Raw genomic sequence first — 15374 nt, 5'->3', positions numbered from 1 at the left:
TGATATCAAGACGATGCAATTTAAAACCGAGAATATTGAATAAACCTTCTTGAAGGACTATTATGGTCAGAAAATTGACCACTGGGAACTGGGAATGTGGACTTGGATTGTACACGTTTGCTAAGATAAATTCTCAAATTAAAATTCTCGATAGTAGCTGAAGATCGTGAGTTGTTATTAGGTGATGAAGAGTGTGAAGCACTGGAACTGGTGAAAATAGTGCATAGCACTGACTGTTCACTGAACACACACAGTGGAGTCCATTGTACAGGCTTTACCAGAAATATTCCAGGGTTCTGGTGTTTTACCTTTCACTTATAAGATTTAATTAAAAAATGATGCTCAACCAGTGAACCATGCTACGAGAAGAGTTCCAGCACCATTACATGACTGTCTAAAGGCAGAATTAGACAGGATGACACATCTTGGCATTATAAACAAGATTGAAGAGCCAACAAATTGGGTCATTCGATGGTTTTTGTAAAAAAAAAGAAACAATGATCTTCGAATATGTATGGATCCCAAAGGTTTAAATGCGAATATAAAAAGGCAACATTATCCGATATCTAAAAGAGAGATCACAAGTGAGATGTCTGGTTCGAAATATTTCAGCAAACCTGATGCTTCGCAAGGATTCTGGCAGCTCAAGCTAAATGAAGAAAGGATCAAGTACTGTACATTCAATACTTCATTTGGCAGATATTGCTTTCTTCGTTTGCCCTTTGGCATAATCTCAGCATCGGAAATATTCCACAGAGTGATGGAACATATTGTTGAAGGCATTGAGGGTGTTCGAGTATACGTCAATGACGTCATAATTTGGGGTTCTACGCAAGAGCAACAATGAGAAGCTAATTCGGATATTACAAAATATCAGAAGAAATGGGCTATGGCTCAATGAGGCCAAATGTCAATTTGGTGTAAAGGAAATAACGTTCCTCGGAGACAGATTATCTAGTCAAGGAATAGAGCCTGCTGACATGAAGATACAAGCCATCATAAATATGCCTGGATACAGATAAAAAGGGAGTACGAGGAGTACTGGGCATGATCAACTTCATTGGAAAGTTCATACCAAATCTCTCAGCAAAGACAACATGTCTTAGAGATACCCTGAAGAAAGTGAACACTTTCACTTGGACAGAACAGCATGAACAAGAATGGATAACATTAAAGAAAGCTCTAACAACCACACCAGTATTAATATTTTTTGATCCAACAAAAAATACCAAGATTTCAACAGATGCAATCACATTGTGGTAGGAGATGTGTTGTCTCGAGCTACAACAGCACAAGATGACAATTCCTTTGGAGAGGATGTGCAGGTTCATGTAGATATGATTACGGAAACACTACCAGTGTTGGATGCAAAGTCAAAACTGATTATTGAAGAAACAGAGAAGTATTACAAATGATGATACATAATCTCAACAATGGATGGCTGAAAGATTCATGTTTCAAGTATCATCACATACGATCAGAGCTAAGTGTAGCAAATTGTTTGTTACCGAGGCTAGAAAGAATCGTAATTCCAGTCTCTGCGCAGGGAAACACTACAAAAGATTTAGGAGGGTCACCTTGGAATCGAGAAATGCAAGCAAAGAGTGCGAGATACTGTATTTTGGCTTGGAATAAACAAAGACATACAGAACACGGTAGAAAAGTGTACCACTTGTCAACGATATCAATATCGTCAAGCAAAGGAACCGATGAAATATGTCTGTTCCTTGGCAAAAGGTTGGGATAGACTTATTCTACCTTCATGGTAAAGAATATTTGTCAGTGGTAGATTACTAATCAAATTATCCAGAGATAGCACAATTATTTAGCTCATCAGCAAATTGTGTAAACATGAACACAAAAGCAACATTTGCATGACACGTGATACCTGAGGTAGTAATGTGTGATAATGGGCCATGCTTCAACAATAAAGAATGGAAGGAATTTGCACAGCAATATAATTTTAAGCATGTAACGTCAAGTTCATTATACCCACAATCAAATGGCAAAGCAGGGAACGGGGTTCAGATAGTCAAGCAATTACTGAAGAAGGCTATGGACAGTAAAGATGAACCATATTTAGCACTGCTAAGCTATCGAACATCTCCATTAAGTTGTGGTCAACAGAAATGCTGAGGAATCAGAAACTACAAACAACTCTGCCATGCCTTACCAAAGCGAAGAGTGAATGAGAAGATAAGAGATCAAACAGAATCTCAGAAGCAGAAACAAATTATGGTGAGAGTGGAGGATCCTGATGGCTGGTCAAAACGTGCTAGGGTATTGCAGAAAATAGGTCCAAGGTCCTATACTGTGATAACTGAGCAAGGACCAGTTTTAAGGAGGAATAGACGAGCATTCCTAAAAGTGAAACAACCAGTTGCGGAACAGCAAGGCGAGGATGTACATGAAAGTTTACATTCATCGAAACCGGCACAAGCAGTGAACGTGTTAAATGTCAATGTACAGAATGATGTTCAGAACAATGATACAACCAGAGTAAGTGTGCCTACAGAAGATCAGAACTATCACACAGATTCACCAGATTTACCAAAGTTGAGACGGTCAACGAGAAACAGAAGAAACTGAAACGGTTGGATCTGTGAATAGAAAATATAACTGTACGTGATGTAAATAAATTGTTATGGATATCTTATGTAATATTTACTGAAATAATGTATTGTATATTTTTCTTCAGAATCCCAAGAAAAGGGGATGTAATAGTCTGCATAAACAAGTGTATGTGTAAATATGTATAACCTCCGACCAGTAGGAGTCAGGCAAGTAATAGCACGTGACACTATAGCCTGGAGGGAGTATGGAGGAGAAACCATCAAAGTCAGTCATGTTTGTATTCGTTCCGGGCAGCACGGTGGCCTAGTGGTTAGCACAACCGCCTCACGGCGCTGAGGTCCCAGGTTCGATCCCGGCTCTGGGTCACTGTCCGTGTGGAGTTTGCACATTCTCCCCGTGTCTGCGTGGGTTTCGCCCCCACAAGCCAAAAATGTGCAGAGTAGGTGGATTGGCCACGCTATTGGAAACCCTTAATTGGCCCCTTAATTGGAAACAATAATTGGGTAATCTAAATTTTTTTTTAAATGTTTGTATTCGTTCCAGTTTAATAGCATTAGTTTCTTACCCACAGTCTATAATACTATAATAAAATTAACTAGTCTTGAACTAGATGTTCTTGAGTACACTGACTCAGTAATTGTCTCTGTACACGTTTGCATTTCAAGTTTCACTTTTGTAAATCTTCTCTACACCCTCTCCACTGTCTCTATATCCATTTTAATATGGCGATCAAGGTTTTGTACAGGTTTGGTATAATTTCCTTACTATTCAATTCTATCCCACTAGAAATAAACCCCAATACTTAGTCTGCCTTTTTAGGGATTGGTGTATTTGTACATTTTGTTCCTCTACCCCACCTAGACTCATGTAATAGTGGCTTCAAGTAATGTGGCTTCCTTATTCTTCCTATTTACCTGTGTTGAACTTAATTTGCTAAATAATTTGTCTATTCTGAAAGTCATTCATGTCATGCCTCAATATTGATTATCCCACAATCCCCACTTTCTGCTTTCTGCCTTGAAGTCAGCCAGCAATCCATTCTGCCACTTATCCCCTGACTCCACGTTCTCTGACCTGATTCATTAGTCTAGTATGGGGCACCTTTTCGAAGGGCCTTTTGAAAACCCAATTAAATTACATCTCCTGTATTACAATCGTCTGCTCCCTTTGTTACCTCCTCAAAAAATCAATAAGGTTGGCCAAGCAAGATTTTTACTTTTATCTTTTATCCCTTGTCTCACATTACAATTCAAAAGGACTTAATTAACTGTGAAGTGCTTTGCGATGCCCTGCTGCCAAAGGTGTTATACAAATGCAAGTCTTTCGAGTTTTAAATCTATGCTGACTATTTGTTACTTTTAAAAATCTATTCTCTCCTTTAGAAAGGATTCCATTAATCTTCCTACTTCTGATGGTAACCTGACTGGTCTATGATTAGCTGGACAAATTCTATTCCAATTCTCTTCCCGTACCTACTGCATTAAGGCAGACCAGACCTTTGTCTGCTTCCACAGCTAGTAATTCTTGGAAGAGGTCACTAGTCTGTCGCCAGGAGCTTATAGCTTGAGGGGTAAAACTCCACATCAAGGGTTGTTGACCAGGACTCATTCCCACTCTTACCATCAGCCATTGGCTTGTTTGGAAGGGTTTGCAAGTTGACACACTCAGTTTGACTGCTTTATGAACGCACCTTCCTTGACCATCAAGTCCTGGGGTGGGACCCGAACCTGGAGCTTCTGGTCCAGAGGCAGGGATGTTAACCACTGCGTCACAAGACCTTTGATATGTTCTATTCCCCTTCTTAAATACAGGAAATACATTCGCTCTTATTATGGGCCAGGGTTTAGAGAACACCAAAGTATATCATGGAGTTCACCTGACCCACAACTTTGAATAGATTTTGGTTATGGGGAGCACAAGGGCCTACTTTATAGGTGTGATGCAACAGAGAACTAAAAGTATTTTTAAACAAAACAATTTTTATTCTATGGATCCAGTTAACATTTTATAAACCCACAGTAAACATCTTACCAACTACCAACACTGATAACCCCCCAAAAAGATACAGTACTCTATAGGTAACCCATAGAAACTTTCCTAACAACATTCATAAGCCAAAACACTTTTTAACAAAGACAGTAGGTTTGAATTCTCTACAGAAAGAGGTATTATTTTGAAATCATCAAGTGATCTGGAGCATTCTTTAGAGAGAGATATATACACCTTCTCGTTTGAATGCAGCTCTCCAACTGAAAGTGGAACTAAAACACAGAGCTAAAACCAGCTTCCAATGTAAACGAAAGTAAAAAGCAGAATCACATTCCAGCTGCACCCACAATGGCATCACTGCAGCCATTTGATAACACTTTTCTTAAAGAGACATTCACATGACACGATCCACCAGCCCACTGGCTCTACACTTTTTCTGAACAACTTATTAAATTGATGTAAAAAAGTCTCTGCTAGCACTCGCCTTATTCTGTGAAATGTACCCATCTGGGCCAAAGATTTTATTCTCTTTAATTTGCTGAATTTAGTTAATGTAACGTTTTTTAAAATTTGCACTGATCTCATTATTTATCTAATCATCCAATGTCACATCCACTTTTTTCATCTCCTGGTAAATGCTGGGTGGCATGTTCTCCCCATGTCTGCATGGGTTTCCTCCGGGTGCTCTGGTTTCCTCCCACAAAGTCCCGAAAGACGTGCTTGTTCGGGCAAATGGACATTTTGAATTCTCTCTCAGTGTACCCGAACAGGAACCAGAGTGTGGCGACTCGGGGATTTTCACAGTACCTTCATTGCAGTGTTAATGTAAGCCTACTTGTGACACTGATAAAGATTATTATTATTATTATTAATAAGCAAATAATTATGTGCTTTATGCCATCTCTTTATTGCTAACGGTGGAATCTTCTTGTCTTCATTAATGGTCCTGGTCCTTGTTCAGCCTTCCATTTTATAGATGTACTTGTAAAGATTTATTATTTTGCTTTATGTTCCTTGATTATTTTTTCATAGTACCTTTTCCCTGTCCTAATTATTTTTTAACTTCTCTCTTAATGTCTTATCATCCGCTGTCTATGATGGCTCTTTTTGTACTCTCAGTCATTTTTTTTTGTCTTTATTCATCCATGGAGTTTCATTAATGTTTAATTTCCTCTCTTTTTTAGCGCAATATATTTTTCCTACACACTTGTTGAATACTGCTTTCAATAGTTCCCGATGTTGGTCTATATTGTGTTTGCCACTTTTGTTGCTCATTTATTTTCATGGGTTCTATTCCATCCATCAAAAGTAGCTTTTCTCCAATCTATTGACCTGTTTTTTGTCATACTCTTAAAGTGTATTGTATTATGGTCACTATTGCCTAGATGCCCAACAACAGTACTTGAAATCACACTGTTGAGCGTTTATGAATAGATCCTGAACAATTACATGAGAAGGACACCTGCTAGAGTCAGGAATATCTTGTTGCCACACCAGATGGGCAGCACCAGCGTTTCTTTCCAATGTCACGATGATGTTATCTATATTTTCACAGGGGTAAATTAGGAGCATTACGATTAAAGATCAGGTTGGCAGAAGATCGGATATTACCATCTATGTACTATCAGCCGCTGATCGACCTCTTGGTGGAACCTGTGATCGCCCAGCCAAGTGAGTAATGAGAAAACATTACGGTGAACGTAAAAACAAAAATATTTTCTGACTTCATCAAGTTTCAGTTCAAATGGTGCATCTGAACTCAGTTAACCAATCTGATTTCTGCTTGGAGATTTGCTAAATCATACCCTTGCTGGGTTAAAGTTTTAAGAATCAGTCCTTACGTCCCCATTGACATCTGCGAAATACCCTGGGAAATAAAAATTCCGTTCTGCATTAGCTGTGCGGAATTTATTGTACAACATGAACAATTATGCGCTGAAGAGAGAACACTAGCAAAACTTTGTTAATGGCACGTGTTACGCCACGGTTGATGGTAAATGCGGAGTTGCCCAAATTCCAAAGGGAGCACATGAAACAACTGCCAAAATGTTTTTTTTTGCAAATTGTATAGTATGAGGAGGGGTTCTGAACTCAGGTAATGATGTTGATGACTACTTGTGATGATTTTAGACTAAAGTAAATATTTATTGAGGCATTCAGAAAACAAAATTACACTTGAACATCAAAATGGTTTCCCAGAAGTCCTTTAAAACAGTTCCAACAGATCTTAACTTAACTTACCCTCAGAGCTAACCTTATCCTTCTTTTTCAGCAACTATCCTTACAGATTTTAAGATGTATAGAATTCCAGTAATTTTTTACCACACAGTGCCTTTGTTTTCTCTTGGAATGTCCTCTGATACTGACAGAAACTGCCTCGCTAGGTCTGTCTTTGTTCACACTCTCTTCTGGGAATTCTGACCAGCTATCCTGTTGTCTTGGAGTCATAGAGTCAGAGAAGTTTACAGCATTAAAACAGGCCCCTGGGCCCAACTTGTCCATGCCGCCCAGTTTTTATGTAAGCTAGTTCCAATTTCCTGCATTTCGCTCATAATCCTCTATACCCAGCTTTCCGATATAATTGTCTAAATGCTGTTTTTAAAAAAATATATTTTTATTCTCCTTTTCACATTTTCTCCCAAATTTATACCCACCAACAATAAACAATAATCAGTAATAAATATGTTCATCCCCATATCAATAGCCCGCATTTCACACAAAAAATGACAAAAAGGAATTAAGGATCACCCACAGTCGCCATTAACACACACAGCCCCCCTCCCAACCAACCCTCCCACCCACACAGAAATTACCCTAGAAACCTCCTTCCAGTAATCCTCTAGCTTTGGACAGGATCAAAACATATGAACGTGATTAGCGACCCCCCCCCCGCAACGTTCGCACACGTCTTCTACTCCTTCAAAGAATCGGCTCATCCTCGCTGTCGTGAGGTGTGCTCTGTATACCACCTTCAGCTGTATCAGCCCCAACCTTGCGCACGAGGTGGAGGCATTCACTCTCCGGAGCACCTTACACCAGAACCCCTCCTCCATATCCTCTGCCAACTCTTCCTCCCACTTTGCTTTGGTCCCTTCCAGTGGTGCCTTCTCTTCCAAAATAGCTCCGTAAACCGCTGACACTACCCTCTACTCCAGTTTGCCTGTCGTCAGCACCCCCTCCAGCAATGTGGAGGCCGGTTCCACCGGAAGCTCTGTATCTCCTTTCTGGCAAATTCTCGAACCTGCACGTATCTAAACATTTCCTCTGCTCCAGCCCATACTTCGCTTCCAGCTCCTTCAATCCTGCAAACCGACCCCAAAGAAACAAATCTTTAGTGTTTTAATCCCCTTTTCTTCCCATTTCCGAAAATTTCCATCCCACTTCCCTGCTCAAATCTGTGGTTCCCCCGAATCGGCATTTCCCTTGACCCTGCCCCCAACCCGAAGTGTTGGCGAAACTGCCTCCAAATTCTCAATGAAGCTATTATTACCAGACTCCCTGAGTATTCCCCGAGGCTATCGGGAGCGCGCTGTTGCTAGTGCTTTCAATCCCGACCCCCTAGACAAACTCTCCTCCATTCTGACCCACTGGGAATCAACCCCTCTGACCCAGCTCTGTACCTTCTCCACATTCGCCGCTCAGTAGTAACATCAGGAAAACCCAAACCCCCTGCCTGCCTTCCCTCTGTAGCAGCACCTTCCTCACTCTGGACACCTTCCCTCCCATATGAACGAAATAATCCTTCCCTCAATCTCTCTGAAAAAAGCCTTTGGCGAAAATCGGCAGGCTTTGAAAAATAAACAGAAATTGCGGCAACACATTCATTTTAACCGCCTGCACCCGACCCGCCACTGACAGAGGGAGACCATCCCACCTCGCCAGATCAGCTTTCACTCTCCCCACCAAACTAGAATTGTTGTACCTGCGGAGCGCCCCCCCCCCCCCATTCCCGAGCAACCTGCATCCCCAGGTACCTAAAGTGCCCTACGAGGTGGCATCCCCCCCCCCCCCCCCCCAAAACCACCCCCCCCCCCCCCCCCCCCCCCCGGCCCCCACACCCGGCCGAGACTCCACAAAATACTCACTTTTTCAAGATTTCATTTGTACCCAAGAAAGACCCAAACACTCGAAGCAGCTCCAATAGTCCCTCTATTGACACACTCGGTTCCGACACGTATAACAGCAAATCATCGGCATAGAAGGACACCCTATGCTCTATTCCCCCCCCCCCCCCCCCGCACTTTTCCTTTCCATACCCCCGAACTTCTTAATGCGATGGCCAATGTCTCAATTGCAAATGCAAACAGTCTAAATGCTTTTAAATGACAAAATTGTACCCGCCTCTACTACTGCCTCTGGCAGCTCATTCCAGGCACTTACCACTCTGTGTGTGAAAAAAGTGTCACTTTTGTATCTGCCCCCTTTCACCTTAAACCGATGCCCTCCAATTTTAGACTCCCCTACATTTGGAAAAAGATGTTGACCTTATCTATGCCCCTCATTATTTTATAGATCTCTATAAGATCACGCCTGAGCCTCCTACGCTCCAGGGAAAAAAGTCCCAGTCTATCCACCCTCTTCTTATAATTCTTCTGGGAGATCTAAGCAACTACCTCCTCACATGGGCTTCAGTATTTCCCTAATTGTGTTATTTCCCTTTGATCTCTTCACTGTCTATAGATATGCTTTCTTCCCAGAATTGGTAAATTTGTTGTTTACTGAGGCTCTTAGGATTTATAAAAAGTAAAAGTAAACTTACTCTATCTTTACTTTACTTACTTACAACTTTTTTTAACAACCTGCTTATATCCCCATTGAACTAAAAGCAACCCATTCAAATCTACTCCTGTTGTCGAATGCAAAATCCTGATTGAAGTTCCTCTTGATTCATTACCGTATCAAAACGATCCTTACTTTGGTTAAATTGCACCCCCTGTCTCTTACACCAATTACCATACTCACAAGCCCCCAAAAGTCTGATTCCCACAATAAGACAGCGATAGTACCAACAGAAAAATATTACATTTTCTTGTTTCCTTAACACATGGTTCATCTGATTAATCCATTTGACTCTTTTGAGGATGTCAAGGGGATGTCTAAAGTTGGTATATCCTGGCCAAGACATTTGACGCAATTCAACACATGTATTTTTTGTAAAAATTCGAGTGCACAGAAATAGTGGTAGTCCTTTGATTGTAGTTTGTAATTGGATGGATGGGAGGAGACGGAGAATGGGGACAAAGATTAGCAGAGTGTTACAAATGGCTTTGCCCAGGGATCTATTCTGGGGCCCCAACTTTTCATCATATTGACTTGGATGAAGAAATAGAGAACTGTATCTCCGAGGTATCAAAAAGTGACATAGACAATTTGCCATAGCCTTGATGGGCTTAATCGCCTCCGTGTACACCTTTATGAAGCTACGTGAGTGGAAGTGAGATGTAAACCATAAGGAAGAATAAAAATGTTGCCAGATCAGCAGGTCAGAAACTAGTTTTGGCGAAACACAATGGGCCCAATTCTCCTGAAAATATTCTGTGGTCTCTGGAGGGAAACCCGGAGCAATACATGCCAGGTGGGTCAGTGCGATCGAGGTCGCAATCCACCCACACTTAGGAATATTTTTGGAGGTTGGGGTGATTTGTGTCATGACTGCTATGTGCAGGATCTAAACAAGCCAGTAAGACCGGCTCCTTTTTAACAGGTGCCCTGATCTCAAAGTTAAGTGACAGGCACCCTTACCCCGCCCCCCACGGACATTGCAACCCCCTGCAGACAAGGGGAAAACCCCCAACCCTTCATCACAACGGGGGAACCACCCCCCCCCCCTCCTTCAACCACGAAAGTTCACTCCCACCCACACCACACAGGCATCAGGGTGACCCGAGCCCCCTCCCCATCCTCACCGGCATCATTCCCCCCCCACCCACACCCCCACCCATCCTCACTGGCATCATTCCACAGACCCCCAACCCCCCATCCTTGTCGGCATCACTTCTCTCCTCCCCCCCCCCCCCCCCCCTAGCCTCACCAGAATCATTCCATCCCCACCTCCCCCTCCAATCTCCTCTCCTCACGAGCATCATTCCACCCCCCAGACACTAATCCTCGCCGGCATCGAGAATTGTTGGCAATTTTCCCGAGTCCGGATTTGCGCCGGGCACGATGCAGCTGGAGAATCGTTCCCAATGGGCTATAATTTCTGCGGGAATGCAGCTGGAGAATCGTTCCCAATGGGCTATAATTTCTGCGGGAATAACCAGAACCACGGGATTTTGACTGCAGTGGATTTACCTGTCCAAAGACGAGAATAAATGGTTCAACACCTTGGCTCAAAATCTTCAGCAGAACCATTTCCCTCAACCTGGCTCATTCCCTGGATTCTGATAAACCACTGCACATCACAAGAAGATGGATAATATACTTTAAATCTGTAGATGTAGAATTGTTATTTAGACCAGAAGGGTAAGGGTGCCCAAAAGTGATGGAACTGTTCCTGATGTTTTAGTTATTCCATTTGGAAAAGTGTAAGAGATCCGGGTTAGGTCAGAGTGGAGTTTAGCAGAATGACCAGCTGGGCCTAAACTTTAATCTATCATATTTTGGTCTGGTTGTAGGGGGTAGGGGGTGTCAATGTCTTACACTCTCCAAGGTTGAATTGGGGCTTTAAATGTGAGAATCAGGCGGCAAGCTCCATTGTCATTCAGCCTTTGAGCTTTAACCCAGCTGGGTTGCGTTCCCCTGGAAAGCTGAGGTGAGAAGCTGGCAGATTCAGGGCCTGAGTACCTTTACTCCCTGAGACCAGGGGCTGGTCTGAGGAGCCTCTGTGATCCGACACCCACACCGCCACCTTCCACCCGATGCCGCCCAGCCCACTATGAGACTTCAGACTTCTCCACATCACCACTAGCAGGCTTCCGATTCCCTTCTGAGCCACTCCATCCCCAGCGCAGACTTATCCAGTCCTGCAGCCTTCGGCAATTGGCTCCCTGCCTGACTGAAATCAAAGCACCTCCTGTGCTCTTTCCTGTCCACTTCAGCTCCCGGCGGCACGGTAGCTCAGTGGTTAGCACTGTTACTTCACAGCTCCAGGGTCCCTCGCTGAGTCACTGTCTGTGCGGAGTCTGCACGTTCTCCCCATGTCTGCGTGGGTTTCCTCTGGGTGCTCCGGTTTCCTCCCACAGTCCAAAGATATGCAGGTTAGGTCGATTGGCCATGCTAAATTGCCCCTTTGTATTAAAAAGGATAGATGGGTTTACTGGGTTATGGGGACGAGTGGAGGTGTGAGCAAAGTAGGGTGCTCTTTCCAAGGGCTGGTGCAGACTCAATGGGCACTGTAAGTTCTAGGAAATCTATGAACCCACCACATCCAGCAGGTCAGTAAAGCAAAATGTAGGGCACATCAGAAATTGTGAAAATGATAAAAATAATTAGGGTAAATGCACATCATTAATTATCTTTCATTCTACTTTACGTTTATTCTTTTGTGCCTTTCTGTCAAAACGATTTCCACAGAAAATTTTAATGCAGAATACTCTGTAGGATTTAACAGATGGTTGGCGGAATACTCACAGGGTTTGGATGACTGTGTATGTGACTGAATCCTGAGCATGTGTTGCAACCTCGGGCCTGGGTCCAAACCTTTCTTTTTCTCATTTCTGATACATATATATAGGTAGTAGATGTATTTAGACCTTTTGCCTGATATTTCTTGCCCTGATGGACAGGCTCTCTCCAAAGGCTTGAATCTGGAAATCCCCCCCCCCCCCCCCCCCCCCCCGAACCTGGTGTCTATCATTTTAGAGGCAGCTGGTCGGGGGAGCGGGGGATGGTCAGTCTGGGGCAGAATGGGGACAGGTTCTAAATTCCTGGCTCATGGAGGCAGTTTTGTGTATGAATCAGCAGCTGCCTCCACTTGTGGTAAGAACAGGTCGCAACCTTGTGGATTCATTTGGACTGCTAGGGTAGTTTTTTGGAAAGAAAAGGCACTCTTTGTGACAGGTTAGGTGCCCTTTGGGATTGTTAAAAGGCAACAGGATTGCACAAAAGCTCATTGGAACTGTTCAAGCTGTCAAAGAATTGTCAAGCTGTCAAAGAACTGTTAAAATTTATTGGAACTGTCAAAGCTGTCACAGATTTAAGATATCATAAGGAATGGGTAGAGGGGCATAGGGGATATGAGGGGCCATGGGAGGAAGGTGCAGGGGCATGGGGTGTCATATGGCGTGTGAAGGGCCATGTGGTAGTATGAGTTGGCATGGGTGAGCACAGGGGTTGAGGTTGGGGACTAAGAGGTGAGAGCTGGAGGGTTGTTCAATTAATTGTTAAATATCTTGATGGTGCACAGAGACAGGCCTTCTATCCAGCCCGCCCCCACACTCTCGCCTGAGTTCTGCACTGAGTTCACGGGTGGCAGGCTTGACTTCCCATCCGGCCTAGCCATCCAGAACAAAAGAATCCACCTCTCGGGCATCTCCTTCCTGGATCAGGATCGCAGAGCGTGCAAGTGAACCATCTCTGCGCTTCCAAGCCAGGAACAAATATCCGGGTCTTGCTGTTTATTATGCGATTTCTACTGCCATGTTCCCTAGTAATCAGCTGTACTGTGAGGAGAGGACTTTGTGAAGTCAACCACATGAGCCAATTCCAGTCAGCAACAGCTGACTTGATGTAGAGTGAGGAGATTTACTGGGCTAGAGCAACCAAAAAAGTTGAAATGGTTTTAGCTGAGTAGAGTGCGCTTTGAATAATCAGTGGCGGAAATTTCTGGCCATTCGCTGGCGGCGAGATTCTCTGGTCCCGCCCACCAGTAGCGTACCCCACCCCCCCCACCTCTCCCTACCCATGGGATTCCTGGTGGTGTGGGGTGGTCCAATGAGCAATCCCATTGACAAGCGGTGGGAGTAGAGAACCCACATAACCCAGGCTGACGCTGCACTGTACTACTGTAGGAGTGCTGCACTGTTGGCAAACTGAGGTCTTGTTTATGCAGGTGGATGTAAAAGATTCCATGGCGCTATTCAAAGAAGAACACTTCTTCTCCCATCTTGGTCAACTACCTTCCTCAACCCGCACCCCCAAAAAAGCATTTGTCTCGACAATAATAGAAATAGTACATGCTGGAAACACTGAGCATCGACAGGGAGAGAAACAGACCTTAAAGCCGATTATCAGAACTATGCTGGCATGTGAAAGATGCCACAAGATATTTTCCAGCAAAATGTTAACTTCTGTATAATTCATGTGAAAGTAAGACTCTGTGTAACATCTTTTGACACAGTGCTCTTTCTGTCACCTATATGGCTGCCGTGATGACAAAAAATGCAATTTTGAATGTCACATTTGCAAGTCACCACTATGTGGCTAATTCCTGTCATGTGACCTGCTGCCACTTTCATCAGTCTTGCTGCTCCCACACACTTACCCCGATTGGATGAGTGGGTCACTGTAATAGCCCCCAGAAGGACCACGGGGATATCATCGTTGGTCTCCCCGTGAGACCCGTAGAGTACGAACTTCCCAGGTAAGGGCCGGAGGAATAGCACCTGGGGCTCTTTGTGAGCAAATGTTAAAAGAAGGTCCAGATCTGGGCCTGGTGTGATAAGTCCTTCCAGCTAGGATTGTACTGGGAGTGAGATTCTCCGTTATGCAGACCATTGTCAATACTTTTAAATAAATCTATCTTGCGTACCGTCAGCCTCCTCTGCGTCATTGTACTCACATGTTTAACTCCAGCCTATTTAGTCCTTTTCCTGACTTCCAGTCCATCCTAAATCAGAAGGCCCACCTTCAGTCAGAGCTTTCACCAGCTAACTTTTCCCAGCCTCATACCTTTCCTGGATGATGTTTCTTCCAGGCCTGTTGTACGCTGGTTTTTCTATTTGCTTACCATTCATGCCCTATCATTGTGTGCTGTTATTTTTTACCCCATTTCTGTGGTTTCAAGCCCCCTCACTCATTTGCCTTACTTTCTGCCCCTCATTGTCTGTGCGCTCCACCTCTTCCCTTGACCTTTAGAAGGCCTGTTCCCCTTGACCCTTTTTATCCCTGATTTTAGTCTGTCTTTCGTTTTCCTAAACTGTTCTATTCCGCTTACTTTTCTCCTCCTCCCTCTCCCTCCTGCTCAGATTGTCACCATTTTTCTCTAATCACTAGCTCGAATTATTAGTATCCTCCCGCGCCAACCATTTGCCACCATCACAATTCCTTCAGCCTCACTGAAGTGTTACTTCTTCCACCCCTTCAACCTCTTACTGCCATCCTCCCCATTAATGCAATCAACCAAAATGAGTCTCCCTGAAACTGAAGATGGAGGCTCAGGCCCCCATTCTGGATGTGAGCTTGGAATAAAGAACAAAGAACAAAGAAAAGTACAGCACAGAAACAGGCCATTCGGCCCTCCAAGCCTGTGCCGACCATGCTGCCCGACTAGACTACAATCTTCATCGCTTCCTTGGTCCATATCCCTCTATTCCCGTCCTATTCATGGTATTTGTCAAGATGCCCCTGAAATGTCACAATCGTCCCTGCTTCCACCACCTCCTCCGGCAGCGAGTTCCAGGCACCCACTACCCTCTGTGTAAAAAACTTGCATCTCCTCTAAACCTTGCCCCTCGCACCTTAAACCTGTGCCCCCTAGTAATTGACCCCTCTATCCTGGGGAAAAAGCCTCTGACTATCCACTCTGTCTAAGCCCCTCATAATTTTGTAGACCTCTATCAGGTCGCCCCTCAACCTCCGTCGTTCCAGTGAGAACAAACCGAGTTTATTCAATCGCTCCTCATAGCTAATGCCCTCCATACCAGGTAGCA

At 43.8% G+C, this 15374-nt stretch overlaps 1 protein-coding gene across 1 annotated transcript in view; it reads left to right on the top strand.

The window, feature by feature from the left end:
* Window positions 1-15374, top strand: part of LOC119978355 (rasGAP-activating-like protein 1) — a 398828-nt gene that overhangs the window by 192465 nt on the left and 190989 nt on the right. The window contains exons 9-10 of the mRNA XM_038819933.1: window positions 6119-6234; window positions 12079-12152. Coding sequence (XP_038675861.1) covers window positions 6119-6234; window positions 12079-12152 — 190 coding nt within the window. The remainder of the gene's footprint in view (window positions 1-6118; window positions 6235-12078; window positions 12153-15374) is intronic.

The sequence above is a fragment of the Scyliorhinus canicula genome, chromosome 1 (genome assembly GCF_902713615.1).
Source record: "Scyliorhinus canicula chromosome 1, sScyCan1.1, whole genome shotgun sequence".
Classification (NCBI taxonomy): domain Eukaryota; kingdom Metazoa; phylum Chordata; class Chondrichthyes; order Carcharhiniformes; family Scyliorhinidae; genus Scyliorhinus; species Scyliorhinus canicula.
This window is presented reverse-complemented; position numbering and strand designations above follow the sequence as displayed.